This window comes from Hyperoodon ampullatus (genome assembly GCF_949752795.1).
Source record: "Hyperoodon ampullatus genome assembly, chromosome: 9".
Taxonomy (NCBI): Eukaryota; Metazoa; Chordata; class Mammalia; order Artiodactyla; family Ziphiidae; genus Hyperoodon; species Hyperoodon ampullatus.
Genome location: NC_136922.1, coordinates 71,579,957 through 71,598,136, shown reverse-complemented (window position 1 = coordinate 71,598,136; position 18,180 = coordinate 71,579,957). Strand labels below are relative to the sequence as shown.

Genomic DNA, 18,180 nt, shown 5'->3' with positions numbered 1-18,180 from the left:
AGAAAAATGTGTATTCTGTTGTTTTTGGATGGAATGTCCTATCAATATCAGTTAAGTCCATCTTGTTTAATGTATCATTTAAAGCTTGTGTTTCCTTATTTATTTTCATTTTGGATCTGTCCATTGGTGAAAGTGGGGTGTTAAAGTCCCCTACTATGATTGTGTTACTGTTGATTTCCCCTTTTATGGCTGTTAGTATTTGCGTTATGTATTGAGGTGCTCCTATGTTAGGTGCATAAATATTTACAATTGTTATATCTTCTTCTTGGATCGATCCCTTGATCATTATGTAGTGTCCTTCTTTGTCTCTTGTAATAATCTTTATTTTAAAGTCTATTTTGTCTGATATGAGAATTGCTACTCCAGCTTTCTTTTGGTTTCCCTTTGCATGGAATATCTTTTTCCATCCCCTCACTTTCAGTCTGTATGTGTCTCTATGTCTGAAGTGGGTCTCTTGTAGACAGCATGTATATGGGTCTTGTTTTTGTATCAATTCAGCCAGTCTGTGTCTTTTGGTGGGAGCATTTAATCCTTTTGCATTTAAGGTAATTATCAATATGTATGTTCCTATTCCCATTTTCTTAATTGTTTTGGGTTTGTTATTGTAGGTTTTTTCCTTCTCTTGTGTTTCTTGCCTAGAGAGGATCCTTTAGCATTTGTTGTAAAGCTGGTTTGGTGGTGCTGAACTCTCTCAGCTTTTGCTTGTCTGTAAAGGATTTAATTTCTCTGTCAAATCTGAATGAGATCCTTGCTGGGTAGAGTAATCTTGGTTGTAGGTTTTTCTCCTTCATCACTTTAATTATGTCCTGCCAGTCCCTTCTGGCTTGCAGAGGTTCTGCTGAAAGATCAGCTGTTAACCTTATGGGGATTCCCTTGTGTGTTATTTGTTGTTTTTCCCTTGCTGCTTTTAATATGTTTTCTTTGTATTTAATTTTTGATAGTTTGATTAGTATGTGTCTTGGCATGTTTCTCCTTGGATTTGTCCTGTATGGGACTCTCTGTGCTTTCTGGACTTGATTAACTATTTCCTTTCCCATATTAGGGAAGTTTTCAACTATAATCTCTTCAAATATTTTCTCAGTCCCTTTCCTTTTCTCTTCTTCTGGGACTCCTATACTTCGAATGTTGGTGCGCTTAATGTTGTCCCAGACGTCTCTGAGACTGCCCTCAGTTCTTTTCATTCTTTTTTCTTTCTTCTGCTCTGCAGTAGTTATTTCCACTATTTTATCTTCCAGGTCACTTATCCGTTCTTCTGCCTCAGTTATTCTGCTATTGATCCCTTCTGGAGTATTTTTAATTTCATTTATTGTGTTGTTCATCATTGCTTGTTTCATCTTTTGTTGTTTTAGGTCCTTGTTAAATGTTCCTTGCATTTTGTCTATTCTATTTCCAAGATTTTGGATCATCTTTACTATCATTATTCTGAATTCTTTTTCAGGTAGACTGCCTATTTCCTCTTCATTTGTTAGGTCTGGTGGGTTTTTATCTTGCTCCTTCACCTGCTGTGTGTTTTTCTGTCTTCTCATTTTGCTTATCTTACTGTGTTTGGGGTCTCCTTTTTGCAGGCTGCAGGTTCGTAGTTCCCATTGTTTTTGGTGTCTGTCCCCAGTGGCTAAGGTTGTTTCAGTGGGTTGTGTAGGCTTCCTGTTGGAGGGGACTGGTGCCTGTGTTCTGGTGGATGAGGCTGGATCTTGTCTTTCTGGTGGGCACGTCCACGTCTGGTTGTGTGTTTTGGGGTGTCTATGGACTTATTATGATTTTAGGCAGCCTCTCTGCTAATGGGTGGGGTTGTATTCTTGTCTTGCTAGTTGTTTGGCATAGGGTGTCCAGCACTGTAGCTTGCTGGTCATTGAGTGAAGCTGGGTGTTGGTGTTGAGATGGAGATCTCTGGGAGATTTTCACCATTTAATATTACGTGGAGCTGGGAGGTCTCTTGTGGACCAGTGTCCTGAAGTTGGCTCTCCCACCTCAGAGGCATAGCACTGACTCCTGGCTGCAGCACCAAGAGCCTTTCATCCACACAGCTCAGAATAAAAGGGAGAAAAAGTAGAAAGAAAGCAAGCAAGAAAGAAAGCAAGCAAGAAAGAAAGAAAGGAAGGAAGAAAGAAAGAAGAGAATAAAATAAAGTAGTATAAAATAAAATAACGTTATTAAAATAAAAAATAATTTTTAAGTAAAAAAAATTTTTAAGTAAAAAAAAAAAAAAAACAGACGGATAGAACCCTAGGACAAATGGTGAAAGCAAAGCTATACAGACAAAATCTCACACAGAAGCATACACATACACACTCACAAAAAGAGGAAAAGGGGAAAAAATAATAAATCTTGCTCTCAAAGTCCACCTCCTCAATTTGGGATGATTCGTTGTCTATTCAGGTATTCCACAGATGCAGGGTACATCAAGGTGATTTTGGAGATTTAATCCACTGCGCTCCTGAGGCTGCTGGGAGAGATTTCCCTTTCTCTTCTTTGTTCGCACAGCTCCCAGGGCTCAGCTTTGGATTTGGCCCCGCCTCTGCGTTTAGGTCACCTAAGGGCGTCTGTTCTTCGCTCAGGCAGGACGAGGTCAAAGGAGCCGCTGATTCGGGGGCTCTGGGTCACTCAGGCCAGGGGAAGAGAGGGGTACAGAGTGCGGGGCGAGCCTGCGGCGGCAGAGGCTGGCGTGACGTTGCACCAGCCTGAGGCGTGTCGTGCGTTCTCCCGGGGAAGTTGTCCCTGGATCCCGGGACCCTGGCAGTGGCGGTCTGCACAGGCTCCCTGGAAGGGAGGTGTGGAGAGTGACCTGTGCACGCACACAGGCTTCTTGGTGGCGGCAGCAGCAGCCTTAGAGTCTCATGCCCGTCTCTGGGGTCCGCGTTATTAGCCGCGGCTCGTGCCCGTCTCTGGAGCTCCTTTAAGCAGCGCTCTTAATCCCCTCTCCTCGTGCACCAGGAAACAGAGGGAAGAAAAAGTCTCTTGCCTCTTCGGCAGGTCCAGACTTTTTCCCAGACTCCCTCCTGGCCAGCCTTGGCGCACTAGCCCCTTCAGGCTGTGTTCACGCTGCACCAATCCTCTCCCTGCGCTCCAGCTCCCAGCCCCGCCCGCCTCGGCGGCAGAACAGACAAGCCTCTCGGGCTGGTGAGTGCCGGGCGGCGGAACAGACAAGCCTCTCGGGCTGGTGAGTGCCGGTCGGCACCGATCCTCTGTGCGGGAATCTCTTCGCTTTGCCCCCCGCACCCCTGTTGCTGCGCTCTCCTCCGCGGCTCTGAAGCTTCCCCCTCCACCACCCGCAGTCTCCGCCCACGAAGGGGCTTCCTAGTGTGTGGAAACCTTTCCTCCTTCATGGCTCCCTCCCACTGGTGCAGGTCCCGTCCCTATTCTTTTGTGTCTGTTTATTCTTTTTTCTTTTGCCCTACCCAGGTACATGGGGAGTTTCTTGCCTTTTGGGAAGTCTGAGGTCTTCTGCCAGCGTTCAGTAGGTGTTCTGTAGGAGTTGTTCCACATGTAGATGTATTTCTGATGTATCTGTGGGGAGGAAGGTGATCTCCGCATCTTACTCTTCCGCCATCTTCCCCCTCTCTCGTCTCATCTTTTGCATTGCCATTTTTTTGTTTCCAAGCTTGAATGTTACTCTCTCAGATATGCCTTCTACAACCACTTTGCCTTTATTATTTTTATCTCGGTCTCTGGTTTATCTTCTTTATAACAGTTATCACAATTAAAAGAGGAAAACTGTGGTAGGATACTCAAGAAGTTGTAAACATTGATTAATTCTAGTAAACAGAACTCAGTAACTGAGGTAGGGAAGTAGATTCTCCTCCATAATAGAACCTTTTGTATGTATGCGTGTAGTACTTAAAAATTTTTTTTACATTTAGTTAAATTTAAAAATGCCCAGTGTTTATCAGACACTCAGTATCTATTTCACAAATGAATAAAAAACACAGTTATCAGATGTTTGCCTCAAGTTTGTTTCTTTAGTTTCGTAGTACCAAATAGAAAAAAAAAAATTAGAAGGTAAAAAAATTTACTGGGTCCTAAGGAAGTTGCATTATTTTCCTAGCTTTGAGATTTAAGGCCCTAATTTATGTGTCCAACCCTCACTGTTGGACTCTTAAATGCTTTGGAGTTTTTCACATTTATAAGAAATAATGTGAGGAATGTCTGCTGTATTTTGGAATATGTCTTTAAAATAAAGCCTTAGAGTGGGGGAAGGATAAATTGGGAGATTGGGATTGGCATATACATGCTACTGTATATAAAATAGGTAACTAATAAGAACCTACTGTATAGCACAGGGAATTCTACTCAATACTCTTAATGGCCTATATGGGAAAAGAGTCAAAAAATGAATGGATATATGTATGTGTATAACTGATTCACTTTGCTGTACACCTGAAACTAACACAACATTGTAAATCAACTACAATAAAAATTGTTTTTAAAAGCCTTAGAAGTGGGATTATTAAGGGAGAATGTGAGCTTTTTAATGAATTTTGCCACATTAACAAAATAAAAAGCAGCTGAGATGGTCATTTTGGAATAAAACCTGGGACAGTTTATTGAGGACATCAAAGACAGAAATCAAAGATTTTTGGAAAGTTTGGAACCTGTAGATTCAGAATTGCAGTATTAATTAATAAAAGTGGAAAAAAGATGAAGAAATTGTTTGGGGATTGAGTGGAAGAGACTGGTTTTAGAATGTAGGTTTACTTTCACAGTCTCTGTGTGCTCATGATAATTGCTGTAGTTAGTTCTCATCCCCTATAATTACCTATGATATTAAGTTTAATCCCTCTCTAATTCTCACCTAGACTGTTAAATTTATCCGTAATATGTATCCTGCCAAATCTTCCTCTGTTGTACTGCCAGAATCCTGTTTCCCAAATAAAAATCTGTTCTTCATCTCATGCCCCATTTCAAGTTTTATTGATTCATCAACTTGTGATGCCAGCTTGGCCCCTTCCTGTGGTGTTGCAAGGCAAGTTTCCAAAATCTGGCCCCGTCTCCCTTTCATTGTCTCTCCCTACATTCTGCCTTCAGCCCAACATAACCCTCTCTGGATTGTGGTATTAGTAGCCACACAGAGTTGTGATACTGTAAATGTTCATACCCCAGAAGTGAATGCCTTTATACAGTTTTATTAGAAATCAAACTAGTGATACAGCCTTCAATAATTTTACTAGTAATCAGAAGATCTCAGTGATTTCAAAATAAAACAGGGCAAAGACATTTCTTTTACCCATTCTATGTGTTTCTGTCTTTGCTCAGAGCTCCCTGCTGTATTTTGTGTATCCTCTCCCTACTCAGTTCTTAAAAAAAAATGACCTTCTTTGATAAATTATTCCCTGCCTTTTTTCATTTAGATTTTGCCATGTTATATATGATGATTTTTTTTTCAAATCTTTTTAGTCTTGTTCAAATACTCCCATTTTCTAAAATGAGTTTTCTTAAACTTTAGAATATTCTGGCTGAGTTGAGATAAAGAGACTAATTCAGCGTTCTCTATTTGACACTTTATTTTGAGAAAAAGTAAATGAAGCAAAATTTTTGGTCTTTTCTTAGCATGTGGATATTTTTAAATGCTGAATATGGAAAGAAAAGACCATTTCCGTTTGATCATCAAACTTCATGAAAATTCTGATTGAGAAAATTAAATGAGTAAGGATTAATAGATATATGCCAACTGTATTATATGCCAACTGTATTCTTTGTTTCCTCCCCCATACGTCACTTCAGGGATTTGTTTGTTATTAGTTTGGGTTTATAATGTGACCTTTGGATATCCCACTTGTGAAAATATTTTTGCACTATTAGCACATCTATTCTTAGCTCAGATGTTTTTAGCACATGTATTTTTAGAACATATACTTTAATATTCTACCATTTTTCTTCTATACTTGTATAGAAACTCAGAATTAAAAAGAAAAATGTAATTGTGTAATGTTAAGTACTTTTTACATTTAAGTCAGTTATTTAATCAATATTGTGACTTTATTTTATACTTTAATTTGGCACATTTGCAGATTTTTTGAAGCAAAGGACAGTTTTTGAATTAAATATTGGTGAGATTGACAGTTCTTAAATACTATATAAGTAGAGTAAATTTTTGCTCAGTTAATTAATTTACCCATTTACAATTACAATTTAATTGTGCACTGAAGACACACTAGTATATATTCTTCAAAGACTGCTTGTGTTATTGTAAAACAATAGGGATTTCAAAATAAATTGGCTTTTGAAACATGGTAGACTGACTCTTGTAATCTCCCCTTCAAACACATAAAAATGCTGGATAAATTACAACTAAGACATGGTAAGAAATGGAAAATGAAGCTTCAAAGAAAGGAAGGGACATCTTGCTGACATTACGAGGGAGCTCCATACCAGAAGTGTAAACACTCAAATAGGCACTCCAACAGGAAAGGGGGGTGTGAATATAGGCCCTGATGACTGGGGGCTTAAGTTTTAAATGTCTCATGGAAGTCAAGACATGATTTGTTATATCTGCTCCCTCTCCCTCATTGCTGATTATTTCATGATTGATTGTTGTTTTTACTATCATTTTATTGTGACTCAACTTCAGTGGGTGTTGCTTTTTTTCATAGGAATCCTATGCACCGTGGGTGTGAAAGTGGCAGTGTGGAGTGATTATACATTTACTGTTTTCAGGCTACTCAACTGGGACCAGTTACTTACCTTGGATTTCATAGCTATGGATTTTTCCAAACTACTGAGTTAATTTAAATTCAGTGGCTTAAGCTTGGAGTTTCTGTCTCACCAGAGAATGATGTACCCTCATCACCTTTTTAAAACAGAGAACAGTTCTTTCAATCCCATTATTAGAGGACTTACTTCTAAGCATTACTTGTATATTCTCTAAGCTATATCTCCTAGAAGTTCAGATAATAAACTATCAGGAAAAGATTAAATAAAAGGTAGAAACATAGGTTCATAATGAAAAAGAAAACATGAAAAAATGAACAAGGAGAGTTTCAAATTCATACATCAAAAAAATATTGAACATCTATATGTCTGCATTATTCAAGGCACTAGTAATACAGCATTTAAGAAAGCAAATACAAATCTTTGTCCTCTTGGTGCTTAGCTTCTAGTGGTTAGAAAGAACTAAATAGAATTTCTAAAATTGTTTTAAAAAAGAAGTCATTGAAGAAAAATTCGTGCACTGCTAAAATACCAAATGAGCACAACTGAAAAGAGAAAGAATAATGTGATATAACAGCAGTGGCAGTGGTAGTTGTAGTAGCAGCTGCTAACATTTTTGAGCACTTCCTTTATACCAGGTATTGCCCAAAGTATTTTATGGAGTTGGTGTCATTATCATCTTTATTTTACAGATGTGGAAACCAAAGCACAGAGGAGTTAACATTGAGACAGGGTCATGATGCTGTATGGTAGACTTCTTAAGCTGCACACTTAATCATAGCATGTATTTATCAAATATATTTGTCACTATTTTCCATTTTTGTGTTGCTATACATTTGCAGTTAGGTGTTAGTTGGTTCACTGGTGGCAAAATGGCTGATCTAGTCTAAAATTAATTTTGCCTGCTACTTAATAAATCATGCTGTGCTTGCCTTTTTTATGTAAAAGTGCAGAATTTCATGAATTTAAAAAGAATCATAGAGTGAGTTAGCTCCGATTCCTAAGAAATTAGAGTTACCAAAAAATCAACCACATTTGGTTTAACAGATACCAAGCCTTTCTTTCCTGTAGTTCTGCTCTGTAAGCTAGGTTTAATCATGAAAAACTGTTGTTTTGTGACTCTAGATTAATTAATGACTATGCCTCTGTTTAAAATTAGATATCAGATCTTTGTAATTGGGTCTTAAAGATCTAGACTGATTTTTAAAAGTTTTGTTTCGTGATTGTTTCTTCTAATAAGAGGAACATTTCCCCCTTAGCCATTTCATTTTTGGGATTTATATTAACAGCCAGAAAAAAAATTGATTGTGGAACATTATTGATCTATTTTGTGAAATTAAAAATTTAACCTAATTTTTTAGCTTATTGGTTGTCATAACTCCCAATTAAAAAAAAATCTTCCCTGCACTTTCAAATTCCCTCAATCAGTCATAATTTTTCCTTATTTTAATATTCCTATCATGCACTTAACCCTTGCTGCTTCATATTCTACTTACGTGTGTGTGTCTTACTTTCATTATTGGATGATCAGCTTCTTTGGAACAGAGACCCTATTGTGTACACCCTTATTTCTCACCCTCCACCTTCCACTCAAGCTGGAAGTTACTGTCTGGCCCAAAGTGGACAGTTTGAATTGCGAAAGGAGTAAGTTAAAGTGTGCAGATAAAATTTTAGAAGTTGCTCCAGCCCCAGATGTAACAGGTAAGGCGAGGACAGTGAAGTTGTATGACAAGAAAGAGAATAGGAAGAAGAATACTGCACTGTGAACATACCCTGTATCATAAGCTACACTCCTGAAAGGATAGGACTAATTCTCAGGTCATTGGAATGGGCGAATATTTGATAAGTCTCCCCTTTGTAGTGAAGAATAGTTTCTTTGTCTTCATACATTAGCCAACCTGTTCATTTTAGTCGAGATATTTAAGAACCACTATAAAAACAGGATCAGGAGTTTCCCTGATTGAAAAATAAATAGTATTGCAGTGGCTCTTGGTGGGCTGGTCCCTGTAGATTCACTACTATGTCATGTTTCTTTGTCTTCCTGAAAGTACACCCCCTCTTTGATGTTTCTTTGTGAAGTGTTGTGGTTTTTATGGAAATTGAATTGATGATTTGGGAAGAGCCAAGTACATTGTGGTCAAGCCCTTGGCCCACTTGACCTTTCCAGTTCTTGATTCTTGGTGAGTTCTTCATTCTAAAGAAATTGGGTCACCTCAACAATACCTTCCCCTCCAAGTTGATATCAGTAGGCCAGACTAATGAAATCATTATGCCTGGGGCTTTCATCTATATCTTTCTAAACCTTCAGATTGAAAACTACCATATCTTCTAACTAAATTTTAGAATGCATTCAACTGTTGAATGCCTAGTTTTCCTTTTTCCCCTCTACTATTTTGTCTGTTTTCCCCCTCTCACTTCCTCATTGCCTTCCCTTATCCATTAGCTGGCTCCTTTCTGTCTGTTGTCTTCTACTTGGGTCCTCTCTATCCTCTTGCCTTCTCTCATCTCAATGGCTCTGGCTATTTCGAGAACATTGATGCATTTCTTTGTTCATGCTTACATCTATCTGTCTTTCCACAAAACATATTTTTTCTCTATTTCCTATCTTTAATTGTCTTTAGAATCCACATCGATTGAATGCCTTTCTTTTCTCATTGTCTTATCCTCTGTATTCAACTTATGTAAAAAATAAAATAAAATACATCACTGATGGTTAAATGAATTCTGGCTCCAATAGGGCAAAACAAGAATTCTGGTCAATTTCCTTCCTCCAGTCTCTACCCTGAATAGCATGATCTCTTTGTTTTTTCATTACTGTTTAGTTCTTTTCTTACATTGTACATACCACATAAGGTTGCTAGTATCTCTAATCAGGTCCTTTGATGAGAAGTTCTAGTAAAATGATCTGTCTTTGCAAAACATCACAGGACCTCAAGAATTTTGTTTAGTGCTTGTGATTCTCTATGTGAAAGCATTGCTTATAGTGTCCTGGGGTACTAGAACAGTGTTCTGTCCAGCAGGAGGGATGGTTATTATGTACTGTGTCTGGCACACACTGCTATTCTACAAATATCAGCTTCTGCTGATGTTCATAATGATGGTGACAGTGTGGGTGAGTGTTTTGAAGGCAAAAGGACAGAAGTAGGAGGAGAACAGAGACACCAGTAATGAGGTGGGGGTACCGGGAGAGCGTGAGTCAGGAAGAAATAGCTGCTGAGACAGATGGATTATAACATGTGTTAGTTTATCTTCATTCACCAGCCTCTGGGTTTTAAAAGGAACCAGTAGTACCACATCAAAGTTGTCCACATCCAACCATCCAGATGACTCATTCTCCCCTGCTTCATTCCATGCGGCTATCGGAGGACTGATGCTCCTCCACTCTGTCACCTTCAGTCATCCATCTCGTGTGGGCTGGGGGCAGGGAGGGAGCTAAAGGATAGTTAGGTGAAAATAGGATGAAGATTTAATTAAAGTTTCTGAGTGCCTGCCAGATTTAATCTAATTCTCACAACTTTCTGACACCGACATTCTATTAGATCCACACACCAAAGGACACAGTGATGCAGCCACATCCTGCCCTTCTTTTCTTATGTCATTGCCCTTTTGGGTATGCCTCATCTAGGTCAGATTCCAACCCCAGGAAAGGCTCCATCTTCTTTCCGAGCCTAGTACTTTTTAAAAAAAACAAATTTTCCTGATGTTTTACCCACTCTATTGAAAAGCAAGCAAACAAACCAACAAAACACTACTTTTGTTGTTGTTTGTTTCTTCATTTTACTGAAGACAAGTGAAAGGAAGATTCCAATCTAGATGCATGGCAAATGTCTTGCATTTCTATTGCATCCCAGCATGATTGTTGCCATGCTTATGGTGTATGATTGCAGATAGCATTGTAGTGCTGTGCATTAGGAATTGGGAGTGACTACTTGCACAATAGTATGTATGTTACTGAGTGAAAAGGGTGGTAAGTACTGATGTAGATGGAGGATCTTTGGAGTACAGATTTATCATTCTCTTGATCCACCATCCAAATTCATTTTAAAATTGAATTCAGGTTAATGATGATTGAAAGTTTTTAAAAACATAAGTCACCTTTGACTGGTTTCATTTTCTATCACTAATGTAAGTGAGGGACTTTTTTTTTTTGTCTTTTTTGTTTTAAAATAATAGAAGAAAAAAGGAACAGGGAATTAAAAGACTGAAAGAGAAACAGCATGTTGGAAATAGGCAAACATAAGTATTCAAAAAGATAGGACATTAATTTTTTCCTATAGCTAGAGTTGGGAGAATAAGGTATGAAAAACATATCATTCAATGTCCTCAGTATATCCCGCTGTGGTAATGTCACTATAATTGGGGTAACAAAAAAATTTAATTTTACTATTTTACTGACTAAATTCCCTCTTGTTTATCCAAGTGGCCTGCATCCTGCTCAATTCTGCTCAGTAGAAAATAATGTGATTATGAGTTTCTACTGTATATAATATTAAGAATATAATCTTGGTTTTATTACAATCACCTTTCTTAAATTTTTTTTTAAAATCTCTGAATATCCTTAAGATCCTTGAATTTTTATGTGTTTAGCTTTGTGTTCATGTTTATGACATTTGATTAGTAATTATTCACAGGCCTTATAGAGTTTTAAAGAAATTAGAACTCCCATTTTAAGATCAATATCTTCCAGGGCTGGATAGCCCCTGTCATTTGCTAGGATGAGGTTGGTGCAGGGGTGTTTCTGTCTGGCAGGGTGCTGGAGAAGCGGGTGATGGGACTGGAAGCCAAACTTCCTCGTCTTAGTGTTCTGTTCAGGTTTTTTCCAGCTTCTTGGAACCTTCTTTGTAAGTGGAAAAACTCAGGTAGTCAAGTTGGAAAAGTGTTCTCTAAATATTTGTCTTATAGATTCCATCAATTTTGTCTGAATATTAATCTTCAGTTTAAAACAATGATACCATAGATTTGGGCTTGTTGAAACAATTTCAGTTCCTGTTCATGCTGTTTCTGTCCTTCTTTTTTTAACTCTGGTCTCATTTGTTTTAGGTTTAGCAGTTTCCCTACAACTCTTGCATGGAGACATTGAACAAATCAGAAGGGAATACTCATCAGTATTTTCTCATGGAGTATCCATCACCCGGAAATTGGGTTTTTCTAATATTATTATGCCTGGTAAGTGACTTGGGATGCACTACATGATGAAATGTGACTACTTTGTCTGCTTTTGACGCTTGAGAAATTTTTCAAATTGTCAGCTTCAAAGAGTTCAAATGGGCCATGCTTAAGAATAAAATGAGATATGTAATTCCTTTTTTAAAAAATCTTTACATTTTTATTATATTAGGGTGGATAACTTGTGGGGGTCATGGTTGCATTTCATTATGACCATAATAGGAAAACTGAAGTTGAATACAGAAAATATTTTACCCTCTGGTGGGAAGTGTTATTGAAGTCACTTAGGGGAAATCCATACAGGTTTTGACAAGAACAGTTATTAAGCAATGGTTAGCCTTTTTGGAGGAGTTTTCCACCAGAGATATGTATGTATATGTGTATATAAATAAGCAGCCATATGCAAATGCAATATGTATTTCTATACATCTCCTAGTTCTATTTGTATATATAAATCAGATCTATATTAGCAACCAAAAGAGACTCCAAAAAAGTGTTTGTTTCTGAGTGGAAATGGTAGAAGTTAAGGAGATTCACACCATCAAAGTAAATGCCAAGTAATAGTCTTTCTCAGGGCTCTACATCCTACTTTCCACAACCAAGAAAAAAAAATAGAAAGACCAAATAGTCTCAAATTGTCGACAGTATTTTTAGAATTGAGATCCTTTAAATCACTGTTTAAATCCCATGTGTCATAAGCAAGCAATGGAAGTTGCATCTGACAGGCCCCTGGCGCAGTTATGAGACTGATGGTAGGACTGTTGTCCATAAAGACCTAACATGATGCAGAAACTGACTGGCATTGACTGTCGCGGCATTTTGTGATCTCCTGATGGAAATGCATTCATGCAGGAAAGCCTAAGGGAACAGCCTGGAAAGTTTTCTGAGATGGCCTGACCTAGCTTAGGGACCCAGTCTGCCTGAGCACCTTCTGTTAACTATTGTCAACAATGACTGTTTACAGCACTGTTTACTTGGTGGCATGTTATTTAGTGGCTCTTGCAACCATTCATCATTTCCTTCAGTTGCTATAAATAGCTGGTATTTCCTCTTTAACAAAAAAGAAAAAAAATTCATCCCACTGGGAAGCAAATTGATGGGTAAATCTAATATAAAAAGCACATTTTAGAACAGAATGCAGCCAGCTGCTAAAAGAATTCCTCAGCTTGGTCTCTGAGCAGTATCATTGAGAAATGGAAAAATATCAAGCAACATGACACTTCACTGGCTGAATAATTGTCTGGGGTGTGCTGTGCTCATGCAGCTCTTGTCTGGCTTTAATGATGAAAACGAGCTTTCTGTGGAATAAGGCTCACTTCTGTCCCTTTCCCACACCACCTTATGGCGAGGTTCATACTGACCAGGGAATCAGTCCTGCCAGACACATGTGTGGAGTGCCCAAGACTGCAAGAGATTTTTTTTAAAGCACTTTCTTCTTTTTCTTCTCTCATTTTTTCTTCTTTGGCTTCTGAGTCTTTCAAATTAGATGGAGAAGGGAAAGATGTGTGTATTAACTTAAACAGCTGAAAGCAACTTTACGACTCAATGGAATGTTTTACATTCGCAAACATAACAGCCATTGTTTTGTTTTCCTTTGTTATTTTTTTAGAATTTTGACTTGTCAGTTAATTCTCACTGGTGGCTCTGATGAAGACTTGAGCTGAGTTTTCAATAAGAAAATATATGTGAACAGCATTTCTGATCCCAGTGTTATATTGACAGTCTGCTAGGATGATGGGTTTTTTTGTTTGTTTGTTTTTCTTTTGTTTTTCTAGACTTGTCCTTCAGAGTTAGTATTGTGAATAAGGATCAGGATGGGTGAAGCATGTGTTTATACCTACAGGACCTTCATTAACTTAGTTACTGCCTTTCTGCAGAATGAATTATCTGTGGTCCTGACACTAACAGGAACGTACACAAAACTCTTCTTGAGGATCACAGAATGTCATCAATGCCACACTCTATTTGGGATGCGAAAACCGTGGAAACAGAGATTTGCCCTTTGGTCTGGCTTTTGCATGGGTTGGTCTTGGGAATGTCACCTGGTATAAGGAGACTACCTGCCCATGTGCTTTCGGCCTGTCACGAAGTCCTCTGAACCCTTCCTGTTGCTAAGGGTCAGTCATTCAGCACTTTATTTCTTAGAGTACCCAGTTTCCAAAGAAGAAAAGTTACCCTCTGTGAAGCTCCATCACTGCCACCTACGAACCAAATAACTCTACAGAAAGTTCCATGGTCTGGCCTCTGAGCCCATGAGAGGGAGGGCAGTGAAAATATTTCAGTCAATGCTCTCCAGTTGAAATACAGTGCGAGCCACAAATGTAATTTTAACTTTTCTAGTAACCATTTTAAAAAAGTAGGAAGAAAGAGATGAAATTAATATATTTTATTTAACCCAGTGCATCCAAAATATCGTTTTAATAGGTAATCCATATAAAAAATTTGTAATGAGTTATTTTACGCTATTTCAACCTAAGTCTTTGAAGGCTGGTAACTACTATACATTACAGCACATCTCTTTTCAGCCAAGTCACATTTCAAGGACTCAGTTGCCACATGTGGCAGTCATTATGGAATTGGACAGCCAAGCTCTAAATGTCTTAACAGACTGTACAAAGCAGAGCTCGAGCCGTTGCTGAATATCAGGAAGGACTAAGTTTCCATCCACCAGACGCTTTGGAACAAAGCTAGCTGATGTGTCAGGAATGCCATGGGAGGTCAGGCGGTGTCCTCCTCCCACCCTAAGGGGCCATTCTTATTCTGAGTTTATGCTTCTTTCTAGGCAATCATCATGGTCTCCCTACTTTATCTTCCCTACCTGTACCCTCTCTCCTGGAGACTTGTCACATATCAACCAGTAAAACTATCCCTCTTTGTTAAGGAACACCTAATTAATACCTTCCAGTGCATTCGCTTTTAATATATCTTGGCAGTTCCTAATCCTAAAAAGAATTAAGGAAAAGTGGTGGACTAATAGGGGAGGGAAGGGTTGAGATTTGGAGGCTAGAGGCTCACACTGAAAACAATGAACAGAGCCTATGTTTCAAATGTTTGCCAGCAGTAGTAGCTATGATAGTGATTTCCAGATTTGTTTAAGTTTATTTTACAAATATTTTCCAGAGTAAGCCTCCTTTTCCTTTGGTCTTTAGGCAATAGTTCAAATAAGTCAAATTTCTATTTGGTCAAAGTTGACTAGATAGTGATTTATAAGACTGGGGTAAGAAGAATGTTGTAGAGATGTTTGCCTCCCATTTAAGAAGATATATAATTTTATTCTTTTAAATATATGTTATTATTATTATTATTATTATTATTATTATTATTATTATTATTTACCACTTACTGATAGAGACATGTACATCACCAGATGAAATTGCCTCAAAAAATCTTTCTTTTGGAGAAAGCAAGTGGGACCCTGCTTTATTTGATGTTCCCTAAAAATATATCCTAAATCTAACCAAAGCTCACCACGCCCCAGTCCAAGTCACTGGACCTCCATATCATATAGGTGCAACTACTCTGCTTAGATCTGAACCCCTGATCATGCCACCAAGGGGTGGTGGTCTTTCACCCAAGGAATGCCACAGTGACCAAAGAGAGGGGGAGGCGTGTCATCCTGAGGTTGGATCCCAGCCCCAGATCACATTGGGGAAGAGGCTGCTGCCCCCAAATTATGAAGCTTACATGCCCCACTTGCCCAAGGGTGTAGGATTTCCCCAACAGGCACTACCAGAAATGCATGCGTTGTCCTAGAGTATAAAGGGCAGCCCATCCCTGCTCCTGTCTCTGCACACCACTGTCTGGAAAGTCCTTCATGGTTGCTGTTGTATCCTTTGCCATTGCTTGCTTGATAGCCATAAACAGAAATTTAAAAGCTACCCCCTCAAAAGTTTAACATCTCAGAGTAGTCTTTTAAAATAAAGCAAAACAAAAATGAGAACAGATATGTTTTACTGAAGTGTACTCTGTGTGAGAAATCCAAGGTTAATTTTTCATCCCATGCGTAAGTTTTCCCTGTGTGTGGTCTGCCTTGATTTCCTGTTACTTGTGAATCTTGCCCTTATCCCTTACCCTGCCCCTCCCCCCTCCTCCGTTGCCCTGAAGATATCCTGAAGTAGTAGAAGCCTAGCTAGGTGTGGATGGCATATTATATTAGTTTCCTATGGCTACTGTAACAAATCGCCACAAATGGGGTGGCTTAAAACAATGCAAATGTACTATTTTACAGTTCCGGAGATCAGAAGTTTGCATGAGTCTTACTGGGCTAATATCAGGGTGTCAGCAGGGCTGCATTTCTTCTGATGGCTCTAAAGGAGAATGCATTTCCTTGCCTTTGCCAGCTTCTGGAGACTCCCTGTACTCCTTGGCTCATGGCCCAACATCATTCAACCTCTGCTTCTCTCATCATATCCCCTTCTCTGACCCTGACCTTCTGCCTCCCTCTTATAAGGACCTTTGTAATTATATTGAGCCCACCCTGATAATCAAAGAAAATCTCCCCATCTCAAGATTGTCAGCTTAATCACATCTGTGAAGTCCCTTTTGCCGTGTAAAGTAATCTATTCACAGGTTCCCAGGATTAGGACCTGGACAGCTTTGGGGAGGTAACTGGGTGCCTGCTACACACATGAAAGGCCATCCAGCTCAACCATGTGTCCAGTGCAAGAATGTCTTCCTGAGGTCCCTGAGGATGGTTTTCTGGCTTGTACTTGAGTATTAATAATGGCCAAGATCACACCATCACATCTTACATCTTCTCTCAAAATGACCTCTTTCATGTTGAACTCCTCTCCCTCTACCTTCTATCCATTGGGTTGAGTTTCTCTGCTTGTAACCTCAACATTTTAAAATTCAGTTAACTCTCTTGTCTCCCTCATCTCTCCTCTGATGGGTCCCTTCTCCATATCATTTGTGGTCTGGATGATACCGTTTCTGTCTGTCTCTGTCCTAGAAATGAAATCAGTGCTTCATAATTGGTCTGACCAATCAGGGTGGGACTGTTACCTTCCTTGCTCAAGGCACTAGCCTTTTGGAGACAAAGGCTGAATTGCACTAGCTTATTTGATGGATGTTCTCATCCTATTGAATTATATTTTCATGGGTAAAGCAGAGATACGGATAGTACATTGGGTGTGTTTCTTAATCTCTATCCTTTAGTTTCCTCATCTGTAAAATGGAAATAATAGGGCCTTTCTATAAGGTTAATGTGAGGATTTAATGAGATATTCTACTTATAGCACTTGGCAAAGTACCTGACTACTGTCTATCTGCTATTATCTACTACTAATCATCATCATCATCATCATCTAAGTTCACAAGAACCCGGAGTCTTTTATGTATGTTCTTTTGTTTTTAAGAAGGACAGGAACTTTTCTTTTCCAGTGCCAAAAATAACAGCAAATATCTAGCACAGAAAAGGCACTGCACTAGCCCCTGTGGCTGGGGACAATGGTTTACTTGATGTGATGAGCATGTCCTCTATGCCTTTATCCAGTTCATTCATAAGACAGAATCAAGGATCAGGGTTTTCAGCTACTGATAAAAACCTCTTGCCTGTTGAGGTCAAGCCATAAATCAACCCCATTTGATTGTAGTCGCTGAACTCTTTTTGAATTTGTTCCTGTTGCTGTGGCCTTATCTCTATCTCGTCTACAGTGATGTTTTGAGAAGCCTTCACATGTGTAAAGGCTTCCCAGTCAGTGGGCCTGTGAAACGGAGGAAAGTGTCAAGCACGTCAAATTTACAGAGTAATAAATTTAAGATGTACAAGGTATTAATAAACATTGTCAGGCAAGTAGCTTTTCACGATTGGTGCTATGACTCCATTTCATACTCAGTTTATGATTTCTCTCTTAATTACCCAAGGTGCTTTCTTAACACCATTTGGGCTTATTAGTTTTCTCCAGAGCCAACCTCAAGTGTATTGACTTTAATTAGCACTTGTTTCAACTTTATCCTTCTGCGTATTTTGGCAAAACGTGGCACCTTGCAGTATTAGAACATAGCAAGCTGCAGATTCCTGGGGGGACACATGTAGAATGGCATCCAGGAGAAATGTTCTTGCCATGTACTCTCTTTTCAAAGAAATCTTATTTTAGTCTAAAAGTTTTGCGAAAGATAAAGAGGGTTACAGGGACAGGGACAGTGACAGTTAAAGAACAGAAAACTAAAACATATGTATAAGGTGTTTTAATTTATGAACGTGTCACAATCCAGAAGTTCTTTTGTAAGTCACAGAAACAGCAAGCATAACATAATAGTCTCGGCCCTCCTACTGCCTCTTCCATCCCTACCTCTGCCTTTACCCCTTCCCCACTTTAATAACACAGAAACTTGAGGCCCCAAGGTTTATCTTACCCTGTCTAGACT

General features: G+C 38.8%; 1 protein-coding gene across 2 annotated transcripts in view; it reads left to right on the top strand.

The window, feature by feature from the left end:
* DOCK4 (dedicator of cytokinesis 4) overlaps nt 1–18,180 on the top strand; it is a gene marked incomplete at its 5' end in the record, with an annotated part of 498,756 nt that overhangs the window by 296,115 nt on the left and 184,461 nt on the right. For both annotated transcript variants that reach the window (XM_079712023.1, XM_079712022.1), the window contains one exon: nt 11,686–11,811. In XM_079712023.1, the coding sequence (XP_079568149.1) occupies nt 11,686–11,811 (126 nt within the window). The remainder of the gene's footprint in view (nt 1–11,685; nt 11,812–18,180) is intronic.